General features: G+C 47.1%; 3 protein-coding genes across 3 annotated transcripts in view; 2 read left to right on the top strand and 1 right to left on the bottom strand.

Annotated features, from left to right (window-relative positions):
* LOC127607121 (uncharacterized) overlaps window positions 1-14,212 on the top strand; it is a 160,840-nt gene extending 146,628 nt beyond the window's left edge. Inside the window, exon 3 of the mRNA XM_052075224.1 lies at window positions 14,083-14,212. The gene's annotated coding sequence lies outside the window, so the exon portion shown is untranslated. The remainder of the gene's footprint in view (window positions 1-14,082) is intronic.
* slc2a10 (solute carrier family 2 member 10) overlaps window positions 1-14,464 on the bottom strand; it is a 39,525-nt gene that overhangs the window by 2,780 nt on the left and 22,281 nt on the right. The window contains exon 3 of the mRNA XM_052075159.1: window positions 7,902-9,131. Within this exon, the coding sequence (XP_051931119.1) occupies window positions 7,902-9,131 (1,230 nt within the window). The remainder of the gene's footprint in view (window positions 1-7,901; window positions 9,132-14,464) is intronic.
* The window catches only part of LOC127607151 (uncharacterized), a 186,687-nt gene that overhangs the window by 159,700 nt on the left and 12,523 nt on the right, over window positions 1-14,464 (top strand). The window lies entirely within an intron of this gene.

Genomic DNA, 14,464 nt, shown 5'->3' with positions numbered 1-14,464 from the left:
CTGTCTGGGTGAATAACAAAAGGCGCTGGTCAAAATAAGGACCAGGAATACAAATAAGGAGACAACAGAAAACGATTGCGGAAAAATAGCAAGGAGAGTCTGATTGGAGAATGGTTACAGTTTTCCCACGAAAGAGAAATAACGACGCGCAATAACAGCCACAAGGCTAAGAGGCAACGAATAATTAGAATAGGAATGGGCGAGAGAATTTGGCACGGCGTGGAATACTCCGGCGTGAGTCGACTGCCAGAGACCTCAAATAAAGCATGAGAAATTAGTCACCAATGGGTGACAGGTGTGCAGGCGGCAGGCAAGAAGCCTGCCCCCTGCTGGCAAACAAGGGAAGTGACAGTACCCCCCCCTCAACGGACGCCTCCCGGCGGCCTACCCGGTTTGGACGGATGAGCTGCGTGGAAGTCGTGCAGAAGGGACGGATCAAGGATCCAGGAGCGGGGGACCCATTGCCGATCCTGCGGCCCGTAGCCCTCCCAGTCGACCAGATACTGGAACCCCCTTCCCCTGCGCCGAGAGTCCAGGATGGTCCGTACCGTGTACACCATCGACGACCCGCGGAGGAGGGGGCGGAGTGGGAGAAGGAGCCAAGGGACTGGCAGTCACCGGTTTGAGCAGGGAGACGTGGAACACAGGGTGAACCTTCATGGTGGCCGGCAGCCGGAGCTTGACCGCAACGGGGCTGACGATGGACTCGACCTTGAACGGTCCGGTGAATCGGGGCCCCAATTTCGCAGACGTGCCGGCCATGCGAAGGTCCCTTGTCGCCAGCCACACTCCTGTCCCACCACGTAGGTAGGTGCCAGGCGCCGACGACGATCCGCGATCTGCCGGTTCCGGGTCGCCGTGCGGGATAGTGCAGCCAGGGCCTCCTTCCATACGCGATGGATCCGTTTTAGGTGGTGCTGCACCGAAGGGACCTCCACTTGTCCCTCCTGGGACGGGAACAGCGGTGGTTGGTACCCGTAGGCCGACATGAAGGGGGACCTACCAGTGGCTGAAGAGACGAGGGTGTTGTGTGCATACTCCACCCAAGGTAAGTGGTCGTCCCAGGAGGAGGGACGGTGGAGACACACACAGCGGAGGGCCGCCCCCAGATCCTGGTTGGCACGTTCTGCCTGTCCATTGGACTGGGGTTGATATCCCGATGTCAGACTAGCCGTGGCCCCGAGGGACCGGCAGAATCGCTTCCAGACGCGGGACACGAACTGGGGCCCCCGGTCCGAGACTATGTCCATCGGGATGCCATGGAGATGGAAAACGTGCTTGATAAGGAGGTCGGCGGTCTCCAATGCTGACGGCAACCTGGACAGAGGCACAAAATGGGCAGCCTTGGAGAATCGGTCCACGATTGTGAGGACGACGGACCGCCCACGGGATGGAGGAAGGCCCGTGACAAAGTCCAGGGCGATGTGGGACCAAGGTCGCGGTGGGATGGGTAAAGGCTAAAGCAATCCCGCCGGGGGCCGATGTGAGGACTTTCCGCAGGCGCAGGAGGAGCAGGCACTGATGTAGTCCATCACATCCTTCGGGAGCTTCGGCCACCAGAACCGCTGGGTGATGAGATGCACAGTCCGGTTCACCCCAGGATGGCAAGCCACCTTGGACCCGTGCCCCCACTGCAACACCTCCGAACGTAGCGGTGGGGGCACGAACAGCTTCCCCGTGGGACATTCTGCCGGAACTTGGACACCATCCTGAGCTGCTTGGATTCACTGCTCAATCTCCCATCTCAACGCCCCCACGATGCACTGGGCCGGGAGAATGGTGTCCGGTCCCTCTCCGCGGGGTCGTGGAGACGGGAAAGGGCGTCTGGCTTGGTGTTCTTGGACGCTGGGGAGTATGTGAGGACGAAGTTGAACCGGGTCAAGTCAAGTCAAGTCAAGTCAACAGTATTTATAGAGCACTTTCAAACAGCCATCGCTGCATACAAAGTGCTGTACATGGAGCGATTTAACATATACAATAAACAGTAAGACGAATCAGTAATAAGTAATAAGTAATAAGGCGGTAGAAAGCACCAAGCAGTAAAATCAAGAGCAAATCTAAGTCATGCTGAGTCAAACGCCAAAGAATACAAGTGAGTTTTGAGGAGGGCTTTAAAGATGGGCAGCGAGGAGGCTTGCCGAATGTTCAGTGGGAGTTCATTCCAGAGAGATGGACCAGCAACAGAAAAGGCTCGATCCCCTCTGAGCCTCAGTTTAGTTCTTGGTACGTCTAGCAAAGACTGGTCCACAGACCTGAGGCGCCGGGCAGGGGTGTAGGGGTGTATGAGCTCAGAGAAGTAAGGTGGCGCGAGATTATTCAGAGATTTGAAAACAAAGAGGAGGATCTTAAAAATAATTCTAAAATGAATGGGGAGCCAGTGAAGGGATGCCAAAGTAGGAGTTATATGCTCCCTCTTACGAGTACCAGTCAAGAGGCGAGCAGCGGCATTCTGTACCAGCTGAAGGCGCTTGATGGAGGACTGGCTGACTCCAAAGTACAGGGCGTTGCAGTAATCGAGCCGGGATGTGACAAAGGCATGAATTACTGTCTCAAAGTGTTCATGTGAGAGGAAAGGTTTTATTTTGGCCAGCTGTCTAAGGTGAAAGAAGCTGGATTTAACAACGGCACCAATTTGCCGATCGAGTTTGAAATCACTGTCCAGTTTAAGTCCCAAGTTTGAGACCGTTGATTTCAGATAAGGAGATAGGGGGCCCAAGTCTACAGGATGGAATGTACAAGGTCCACTGGGGCCAAACAATATCACCTCTGTCTTCTTTTCGTTGAACTTCAAGAAATTTTGTGCCATCCAGGTTTTGATTTCTTCCAGACAGGATAGGAGTGGCCTTAATGAGAAAGAACAGGGCCCACCTGCCTGACGGGAGTTCAGTCGTTTGGCAGAGCAGAGATATTCCAGATGGTCTGTGTAGACGGTGAAGGGCTCCTTCGCCCCCTCGAGCCAGTGGCGCCATTCCTGCAAGGCGGCGACTACAGCCAGCAGTTCACGATTGCCCACGTCGTAGTTTAACTCGGCTGCACTGAGTCGACGAGAGAAAAAGGCGCAGGGGTGCAGCCTCTGGTCGACCGGGGAACGCTGGGACAGCACCGCCCCCTCCCCTGAATCCGAGGCGTCCACCTCTACGACGAAAGGGAAGTCAGGGTCAGGATGTTGTAATACGGGAGGATTAGTGAACGCTGCTTTTAAGCTTGCGAACGCCGAGTCCGCAGCCGAGTCCCATCTGAATGGGACTTTAATGGACGTCAGACGGGTCAACGGGAGTGCTTTTTGGCTGTAGCCGCGAATGAATCGCCTATAGAAATTGGCAAACCCCAAAAAGCGCTGTAACTCCTTCCGGTTGGCTGGAGCAGGCCAGTTCGTCACCGCCTGCGTCTTGTTGGGGTCTGGTCTCAGCTTGCCCTGTTTAATAATAAACCCCAGAAAAGAGATGATGGGTACATGAAACTCACATTTCTCTACCTTGACGAAGAGCCTGTTCTCTAATAACCGCTGTAAAACCAGTCTGACGTGTTGCTCGTGTTCCTTTAACGACCGGGAGAAAATTAAAATATCGTCCAGATAGACGAAACAGAAGATGTTTAACATGTCCCTCAACACGTCGTTTATCAGATCCTGGAATACAGCGGGAGCATTTGTTAGCCCGAAGGGCATGACTAAATATTCGAAATGCCCCAGCGGGGTCTTAAAAGCAGTCTTCCATTCGTCCCCTTCCCGGATGCGGACCAAATGGTAAGCACTGTGGAAATCTAATTTCGAGAATATTGTGGCTGTTTGCAAAGGAGCGAAGGCGGAGTCCAACTATGGATACTTGTTTTTTATCGTGATGTCATTCAGACCACGATAATCCACACACGGTCGCAGGGATTTCTCCTTTTTTCCTACAAAGAAAAACCCTGCACCTAACGGTGATCGCGATGGTCTAATTAGACCTGCAGCGAGCAAGCTGTTTATGTATTCTGTTTGCGCCTCGCGTTCGGGTTGGGACACCTGATACAGCCGTGAGTTTGGCAACGGAGCGCCCGCCTGCAGGTCTATGGCGCAGTCGTAGGGACGGTGCGGGGACAAAGAGCGTGCGCGATCCTCGCTGAATGCTTTACGAAGGTCATGATAGCAATCTGGCACTCCGTCAAGGCAGATAGTTTCGGGGGAGTCGTCACTGGCACGTTCGTGCTCCCCTACGGCTGATCGTAAACAATGTTTGTAACAGTACCGGCTACAACTGTCTATTGCCGGGCGCTCCCAGGAAATCACGGGGTTGTGAGTCTTGAGCCAGGGCAAACCGAGAATAACCGGAGCGTTTCGAGACCGCATTAAATAAAACCGTCGATGCTCGACATGGTTTCCGGATAATTGGAGTTTTAGTGGTTCTGTTCTTTGCGTTACTACTGCCAGGAGGCGCCCATCGAGATCACAAACCCGCTTCTTATCGGCCAATTCCTCGATAAAACAACCCAAATCCGAGGCGAGGTTGGTGTCCATCAAACAATCATCAGCCCCAGAGTCTATCAGAGCCCTAACCCGCAGCGACCGGGACCCCCCAAATATCTCCCCTTCGAGTTCCAGTCTCTTGGGGTGCCCCGGCCGGGAGTCGACTCGCCGAGTCTCGGGAGGCTCTGCGCGGGGTCGTGTCTCACAGTACTCGGGGAATGAAGAGAACGGAGACTCCGGACGGCTGGGAGCAGCGTGAGGACCTTGTTGGACGCTGTCAGACACAGCCCGATCGTTGAATCGGCGCCTTCGCCCCTCCAATCCAAAGCTTTTGCCACCCAGCTGCATCGGTTCCTCCGCGGTGGCCATATTCCGGGATCGAGGGTGATCTCCGGGCCCTGCTGCCCGAAGCGCCCCACGGTGTTCCTCGCGGTACGTGGCATGCCAGAACGGGAACCGATCACCTCGACGCTCCCGGTTTCTCTCTCTCAGGCGGTTGTCCATCAGAAGGGTGAGCTCGATTAACCCTTCCAGGTCGGCACAGTTGTCGCGAGTTGCCAGTTCGTCTTTGAGCTGGGTGGTTTTCCCGCGACGAAACAGTCCACACAGCGCCCGATCATCGTAGCCAATCTGGGCGGCCAAAATCCGGAACTCGATCGAGTAGTCCGCCACCGATCGCCTCCACTGGTGGAGTGCAAGTAACCGGCCCTCCGCCTCTCTGCCCCGCACGGGATGGTGGAACACCCGGCGAAACGCCGTTACGAAGTCGTGGAACGAAGACCGGAGGCTCGGCTTTGCGTCGCTCGTCGCCATAGCCCATGACGCCGCTGGACCTGTCAACAAGCTCATCATATATGCCACTTTCGCTGCGTCAGTAGCATAGACGGACGGTTGTTGGTCGAATCTGAGCGAGCACTGGTGGAGAAAGTGCCCACACTGCCCGTGCTCACCCCCGTAACGTGGGGGGTGTGGAAGCGAGGGCTCCCTCATCATTGTGGGGAATGATGCGGGTGCCTCAGTGGTGGTAGGACGAACCACGGGGGGAGGTGTTCTCCGCGCCTCCACCCGTACCAAACGGGGTTCGAAATCATCGAACCGATGAGCCAGCGTGGAAACCGCGCCGCGGAGTTCCGTAATAGCTTGGCCCTGCTGACTCATTTGTTGCTCTTGTCGGGACAGAGCGGACAAAATCTTTTCTATGTCTGCGGGATCCATGGTGGCCTAAGTATTCTGTCACGTTGTACCCGAAGTGACAGAATAAACGCTTCGAGTACAACAAAATAACTGAAGTGGATCCCCGAAAAAGCAGACACAGAAAGATGTTTGTCAGAAAACAAAGGAGTTTTAATACAAACACAAAATACCCGTCCGGGAGAATGACAAAAGGCGCTGGTCAAAATTAGGACCAGGAATACAAATAAGGAGACAACAGAAAACGCTTTCGGAAAAATAGCAAGGAGAGTCTGATTGGAGAATGCTTATAGTTTTCCCACGAAAGAGAAATAACGACGCGCAATAACAGCCACAAGGCTAAGAGGCAACGAATAATTAGAATAGGAATGGGCGAGAGAATTTGGCACGGCGTGGAATACTCCGGCAGTAAGTCGACTGCCAGAGCCCCCAAATAAAGCATGAGAAATTAGTCACCAATGGGTGACAGGTGTGAAGGCGGCAGGCAAGAAGCAAACACGGGACGTGACAGTTATAAACACAACTTCAAATTTTCTCGAGAGATCAAGTACACGTGATTTAAGACTTGGAAAATATTTCCTGAACCTGTAGTTGACAAAAACCCTTATATTTTTTTTTAGGTAAGGAAATTACCCAAATTGATCCATCCATTCATTTTCCCATCCGCTTTATCATCACAAAGGTCACAGCGGGGAGACGGGTGGAGGTGCTGGAGCCGATCCCAGCTGTCTCCAGGAAGTAGGCTGGGGGACACCCTGAACTGGTTGCCAGCCAATCACAGGGCACACATCGATGACCATTTGCAATCACAATCATACAGAGGGACAATTTAGGGTGTTCCATTAACCTGCAGCGCATGTGTTTGGAATGTGGGAGGAAATAGGGAGATTTGGAAAACATGCAGGACAGCGGCCCTCCAGGACCTGAGTTTCACATGGGAGCCATGATATCAAGTTATGATTTCTGTTATGCTGAGATTCACCGAAGGCAGCACAGTGATCGACCGGTTAGCACAGGGGTGTCAAACACAGGTCCTGGAGGGCCGCTACCCTGCATGTTTTCCAAGTTTCCCTTTTGCAACATACCTGATTCAAATGATCATATCATCAGCAAGCTCTACAGAAGCCTGACATTGAACCTGTTCATTTGAATCAGGTGTGTTGCAACAGGGAGATTTGGAAAACTTGCAAGACAGCGGCCCTCCAGGACCTAAGTTTGACACCCCTGGGTTAGCATGTCCGCCGCACTGTGCAGGGTTGAATTCCGCCTCAGGCGTTCCTATCTGGAGTTTGCACGTTCTCCCCGTGCCTGTGTGGGTTTCCTGCGGGTACTCCAGTTTATTCCCACATTCCAAAAACATGCATGGAACACTCTAAATTGTCGCTCTGTGTGATTTTGAGTGTTAATTATTGTTCATGTATGTCCTGCGATTGGCTGGCAATCAGTTCAGGGTGTACCCCGCCTACTGTCAGAAATGAAATTTGAAAATGGATGAATGGACGGCTGGATGAGAGTCACCAAACGTTTTGTGTCGAGACTTCAATTAATGAAATAGTATCAACAATAAGAAAGTTCTGAATGTTTGAAACTCAGATTCTACAAAAAGGGTCACAGCTAAAAATTTGACCCACATTGACTGAGCGTTAAGACGTTGGCCACAAATTGATGCCTTTTGACTGCATTTAAACTACCATAATTTTCTTAACATTTGTCCCGTATATCGCTGGAATCACATGCCTAAATAATAGGAAACCTGTAGAAAAAAGCATTTACATGGCAGTGTTACAATGCTTAAGGAAAGTGGTGTCCAAATTACGGCCTGGAGCCATATGCGGCCAGCCATCTTTTTTCAGCAGCCATGGCACAAAAAAAAAATCAACTAAAACTGACATTTCACATGAAACTGTTATTGTGTTATTGTTATTGTGTGAGTGCACACCATAAGAAGCCGCAATGAATCGCGGTGAATCAAGATGCACAAACTGTTGAATTCTTTACATTCTGTTGAATTGTTACAACACATTTTTCTTTCGAGCTAAAAAAAAAATCATGACAAAGTGTGCTATTTTTTCGTGAGCCTGAAAGCCATTAATGGCATTTTCATTCATTTCACTGGGGACAAATCATTTGAGATATGAGTGTTTTGAATTACGAGCGTGGTCAGAGGACAAATTTCTCGCGTCTCAAGACAACACTGTACATCAAAATAACGCATAGAGCAGGAATAAACTGTCTATCGGAATATTGTCAAGGTAAATATACAAACTTGGCCCAAATCCAACAGAGTAGGCAGTGACAACTGCCATCATGCAGATAAGTATGATCCAGTTGAAAACGTCTTCTATCGCCGGTTCATGATGTTTTTCTGCTTTGTTTCCCGCCATTAGCACACCAGCGGCTTGGAGCTTGTGGTTCTCATGGAGAGTTGTGTAAGGAGGTGTGTCATTTCCAGTCGTGAAATGAAGGTGACTCGTCTTGTTGCCAAGTGAATCATCTGAATTACAAGGCCTGGCCACGTTGTTTAGTGAATGTCCACTGAGCAGTGCAATGGACATCAGACAAAAGGCCATGACACAACATCCTCCGATGAGCAAAGGCCTTCTGCCGACTTTGTCTGAAAGCACCATGGAGGTAAGAGTGGCGACCACTTTGACCATTCCAATACCGACCGACGCCAGCACTGCAGAGTTGTCACTCTGAAATCCTGCCGAGTGAAATATGATGGAGGCATAAAAGAGAACATTTGGCTGGCCGGTGAACTGCTGAAAAAGCACCAGTCCCAGCCCGATGATGGTGCGGGTCCTCATGTTATTTTTCCGCTGGAAAAGGCACGTGATATTATATTGCACCTTCTTGCTTTCCTGGGTGCCATTTGAGCAAGCTTGGTCTTGGGTTTCCATAGCAGCCATAAGGGCTGTTTCAGAATGAATACATCGCGTCTCCGTGTTCGACGGAAGGAACCATACAGAGACAAGTTGAATCAATGTTGGTATGAGAGCCAAGCCGAACATCCACTTCCACCCACTTTGTAAATTAAACAAAACATAGTTTGTGATGTAAGCAAGAAGGATGCCCACAGTAATGCCAGCTTCATACAGCGTTACCAAAAAGCCCCGACGCTCCGGGGTTACCATCTCTGATACGAAGATGCAGCAGGACATGGAGGACTGGCACATTGCGAAGCCCACTGTGAACCTGCCAAGTAAAAGGGTTTGGTAGGAGCTGATAAGCAGTATGAGACTTCCAGTCAGCATTAAGACAATGCTGAGCAGGATGGAATTTCTGCAGCCATAACGGTCGATCAAGCTTCCTCCCAGCAGGGAGGCTAGCAGAGCTCCGATTAATAAGGAGCTGACCAGTGCCTCTTGCTGGATGCAGCTGAGTCCGAACTCAGCCTTGAGCTGCAGCAAAGCACCAGAGATGATGCCCAGTTCGTAACCGAAAACCAGACCTCCCAGCGATGACACCGCACTGGCCAACAGGAGGGTCGAGCAACCTAGGAGGTTGAACAAATACACAAAAAAGCTCAACAACAGACGGTTTATCATACAATACAGTGGTACCTCTACTGACGAACTTTTCTTCATACGACATTTTCAAGTTACGAAACACATCAACAGGAAATAATTTCAAAGGATTGTTAAAAGCCGACAAAAGCAAACGTCCTTGGATCAGTTCTGTACAAAACGCCAGGCAAAAAAAAAAAGACTTTGCAGAGAGAACACAAAATGATGAGGACGGTGTTAAAAATTAAATGACCTTTTTTTGTTGACGCTGTTATTTGTTTTTTAACAATGCACAACTCTCTTTTATTGTGCAATAATCTAATTGTAACATGTATTTCTTATATATATATACAATGTATATATATATATACATATATACACAGTGTATATATATATATTAGAGCTGTCAGTTTAGCGGGTTTTTATTGGCATTAATTTAAATTATTTTTTTTTTCTCTCTCTCTCTCTCTGTATCATACAGGTATACGATGTATGCCACTGACGCAATTGTTACTTGTTTGGAACTATTTTGTGTGGAAGGTTACAGTGGTCTGTGTCCATATAAATAGAGCGGGTGGAGCTTCTCTGTGTTCGTCTGACAGCGACAGTGCGCTACGGTGGTAGCGACCTAGCGAAAGTAAAACGTCTCCAGTGTTGTCATCGAACCAAGTGTAGTCATTCGAAATGAGGTCGACACAAAACCGTAGAGAGACTTCCGCGCAAGAAGGACCAACACAATCAACATAGCCTGACTGTGTTAGGGGGAGTGAACCCCCCCACACCCCTTCCAGAATGGTGTGCTTGTTTGTACGGCCGGCAGTTTCGAACACAGCGGCACATAATGAACACTGGTGTCCGGTGTCTCGTTATTCTTCAACAAACATACAGAAACAGACTGCTGTGTTGAAAGCAAACTTGAGAAAAACGAAGTATGCAACCATGGTTTAAATCCACTATAGGCTGAGTACTAGTGTACCTTAGATGTGCACTTTATAATGTTATATTGCTCTGTTTTGATTTCATAAAAAAAGCTGTTAGAGCAGCTGTTGTGTGACAAAATATTTTTTTCACCGTTATTGATGGATAGTAATATTGTGTGAGAGATCATGTGTGAATAACTGCACCAAGTGAAAAATTGTTCACGTAAAGTTGAAAATCGAAATTGTTATTTCAGTAAATATTTACATTTGGCACATAGAAAACTGATTCATGATTCCATGTTGATGAGAGCATTAAAATGGGGACAAAATAGGACAAAAAATGTAAAAGGAAATTCATAAACGATAAAAATGTGTGAGTAATCACAATTAATTTTTTAGTTCATTTGAGTTAATTATGACAGTTGCATTTTTAATTAGATTAAATATTTTAATCGTTTGACAGCTCTAATATATATATATATATATATATATATATATATATATATATATATATATATATATATATATAATATATATATATATATATAATATATATATTTTGATGCAATTTTATGCTTTATAAAACATTTATGTCTGAATTTTGGGGGGCGTGGATCGGATTAGGGCATTTACATGGAAAACGCGTCTCAATTTACAAAATGTTCTAGTTAAGAAATGTCTTCCAGAACCAATTAATTTCCTAAGTAGAGGTACCACTGTGCGTGCATTTACACGAAGCAGTTAGAAGGGAATTCATGAATGCAACTGTCTACAACTCAATTATTAGGAAAAAAAGTGTGGATGGATACAATGGCTGTGAAACACCGTCAAATCAAATTTATTGATATAATCCTTAATCACAAGAGTCTCAAACCTTGAGTGATCTTAACCCCCGAAGAGCGAAAGGAAAAACTCAAAAACCTCATATGGGAAAAATTAACCTTTTGAAAAGAGACCAAGTAATGAAACACCAAATGATGCTCTATCATGTCAAGCTGAAACTGTTTGATTTCTGGGGCATTTAGAACTTCACGACACCTCTTTATGAAAATGGAATGTCAGTCACTTATTTTCTTGTACAGTAAACATTCTCTAGTACGGACTCATGTTTGCGCTGTCCAATTCTTCCTGATAAGAGAATTTCCCTATGTGGGAAATGAGCATGGTGCGTGTCCTTTATGAACATGCAAGTATGTGAACAAAATACATGTGCACCAACACAAGCAATGAAGTGCAAAAATATATGCTCCTAACACCGTTTATAACACAAAATCTGCAGTACAATATACTGTACAGGTATATGAACAAAATACAGAATAACAAATTTAGGACTATTTGCTCTAAAATGAGACGAGTAACAGACCCGGTGGCTTTTCTTTCCACTATCTCACTGTCTCTAACTCGACCTCCCCTCGATCGCCACCTAAGACAGCATTGCTCAGTTGATGTCATGCAATGAACTTTTAAAGTCAGCCCAAGGAAGCTTCGTAGTCCTCGATGGCCATAGTTAGCGCGATGGAACTCGCCTTCTCTCTAATTAGCGCTCCAGTTAGCGTAAGGTTTTTAGCAACAAGTAAGTTTAGCAACAAGTAACAAGTAAAGCATTCCAGGAAACATTTGTTTATTTGACTGTCCGTCGAGCCACAAGCAATTTACTCTTAGCAGCTAATCGGATGCATTCCACTCTATCTTCCACGGATCTAGCTACATTATCTACACACATAAATGTGAGGTCCCTCTTGGCCAATCGGATGAAGCTTGGCCAAGCAGGATGAAGCTTGGTAAGCCAATGGCACAGCAGCTATGAGTATGTTGCGTTCAGGAAACTCGGAGCTGTGAACGAAATAAAAACTGCTCAACAACTGCTCTTCCTACACTGCCCCACTGTCCCAATGTGTCCCCCAGGGTTCTGTGCTTGGTCCTCTTCTCTTCATTCTCTACTTTCTACCCCTCGGCCAAATCATTCGTCATCATGGTCGTCCATAATGACGTCCAATTGTACATATCCACCAAATCATTTACCCCAACAACCCACTCCACCCTGTCTAACTGTCAAATCCTGGATGCAAACAAACTTTCTCACTCTTCGCTGTACTAAATCTCAACTGCTTATAATCGGTCCTCGGTCCCTCACCCAAACAACCTCCAACTTTAACCTCACTATTGACAACTGTACCCTGTCCTCCTCCTCTCACTGTCCTTTTTGGTTTTTGGTGTCCTTTTTGATGATAAAAAGCACATAACTCCTACTCTGGCACCCCTTCACTGGCTCCCCATTCATTTTAGAGTTATTTTCAAGATCCTCCTCTTTGTTTTCAAATTTCTGAATAATCTTGCGCCACTTTAGCTCTCGGAGCTCATTCGCCCCTACACACCTGCCCGGCGCCTCAGGTCTGTGGACCAGGCATTATTAGAAGTACCAAGAACTAAACTGAGGCTCAGAGGGGATTGAGCCTTTTCGCTGCCCATCTTCAAAGCCCTCCTCAAAACTCACTTGTATTCTTTGGCGTTCGACTCAGCATGACTTAGATTTGTTCTTGGTTTTAATGTTTGGTGCTTTTCTACTGCCTTTATTAACGATTTGTCTTACTGTTTATTGTGCATGTTAAATTGCTCCATGTACAGCACTTTGTATGCAGCGATGGCTGTTTGAAAGTGCTCTATAAATACTGTTGACTTGACTTGACTTGACTTAAAAAAGGACACATCAGCACACATCACCCAAATCACCAAGACTGCTTTCTTCCACCTCAAAAACAATTCTCGTCTGCGCCCTTCACTTTCTTTCAACGCTGCTCAAACCCTCATCCACGCCTTCATCAGCTCCCGCCTTGACTACTGCAATAGCATTCTCTACGGTACAACGTGTCGAATATTGCCAACAATCATCCCTTTTTGTGACTGCTACTTGTAGCCATTAATCCAGACATCATCTTTGATTTAAAAAAAATGCACAAATTATTGTATATATTTTTGTTTTGCAGTTTAAAGGGTTTTTTAACATTGTGCTCCTGAGTTAATGTTGGTGATCAGTTTGAATGCATTGTTATTTATTGATTTTATCTACCGGTAATTTTATTTTTCAGTATTATATGGTTTGACATGGTGAGTCAAAAAATATTTATAGTTAAATTAAGGATTTAATTTTACTTTTGAATTCCAGATGCACTTTAACTCTTTTCTGTTACAGTTAATAAAGCTATTCTTTGTTGTAAGTTGGTCCATATTTCTTTTTTTATTCTCTTGTACGTTAATAAGGATAAAGTGTTATGCAGAGGTGTACTTACAACAATTTTATAAACAAATGATACAACAGGTATTTATAGTCACGAGGGAGGGTGCGAGATGTTTTCTTCTTCTTGGGGGGCGGGGCGGGGGGGGCATGATTGAGATAAATAATTGAGAACCACTGATCTAAAGACACAAAGGAGGTTGCTGGGCGGGGGCTGCGAAGATGCACAGCCAATCAATATGGCTGGGAACCAATCAAGCTACAGCCATGTGTAAAACCTCTGAGTCATTCGGCATTTTTTTCTGAATACAGTACTTTGGGGGGAAAAAAAAAACGCGATACACAGAGGGCGCGATAATAGAACCGCGAAATAGTGAGGGATCACTGTAATCCCAAATCCTACCTGCAACCTTTAGTTTCGTCCACCAGGGGAATATCACTGTTTTGTTTCTGTAAATCTCCAAATAATTACAAAATAAAAATAAAAGAGAACACCAGGTTCACAAAAAGTGCTGATGTTAACATCTCAAAAAGTAAGAACACTTTTCTGAGCAATACAAGTACGCATAATAAATAAAACAGACCCTTAAATCACAGCTCTGTAAATTAGCACTTGAGAAATAATCATCACAACAAAGGCCATTTGTCGTGATGATTACATTACATTACAGGCCATGCTTCCTCAGCAGCCTCAGGAAGTACATCCGCTGCCGGGCCCTTTTCAGGATGGAGATGGTGTTGTCTTCCCACTTCATGTCCTGGGAGACTGTGATTCCCAGGAACTTGAAGGTCTCGACGGTTGACACGGGGCAGTTGGATAGTGTGAGGGGCAACTGTGGAGAAGAATGTTTCCTGAAGTCCACGATCATCTCTAGAGTCTTGAGCGTGTTCAGCCCGAGGTTGTGTCGGCTGCACCAGAGCTCCAGCTGCTCCACTTGTTGGCGGTACGCAAACTCGTCGCCGTCTTTGATGAGACCGATGACCGTGGTGTCGTCTGCGAACTTTATGAGTTTGACAGCTGGATCTGTTGAGGTGCAATCGTTTGTGTAGAGAGAGAAGAGCAGTGGAGAGAGGACACATCCCTGTGGGGCTCCAGTGCTGGTGGTGCGTATTGATGATGTTGTTGCTCCCAGTCTCACCTGTTGTGTCCGTCCCGTCAGGAAGCTGAGGA

The sequence above is a fragment of the Hippocampus zosterae genome, chromosome 9, assembly GCF_025434085.1.
Source record: "Hippocampus zosterae strain Florida chromosome 9, ASM2543408v3, whole genome shotgun sequence".
Taxonomy (NCBI): domain Eukaryota; kingdom Metazoa; phylum Chordata; class Actinopteri; order Syngnathiformes; family Syngnathidae; genus Hippocampus; species Hippocampus zosterae.
Note: the sequence above shows the minus strand (reverse complement) of the source record. Positions and strands in the feature narration are given on the sequence as shown.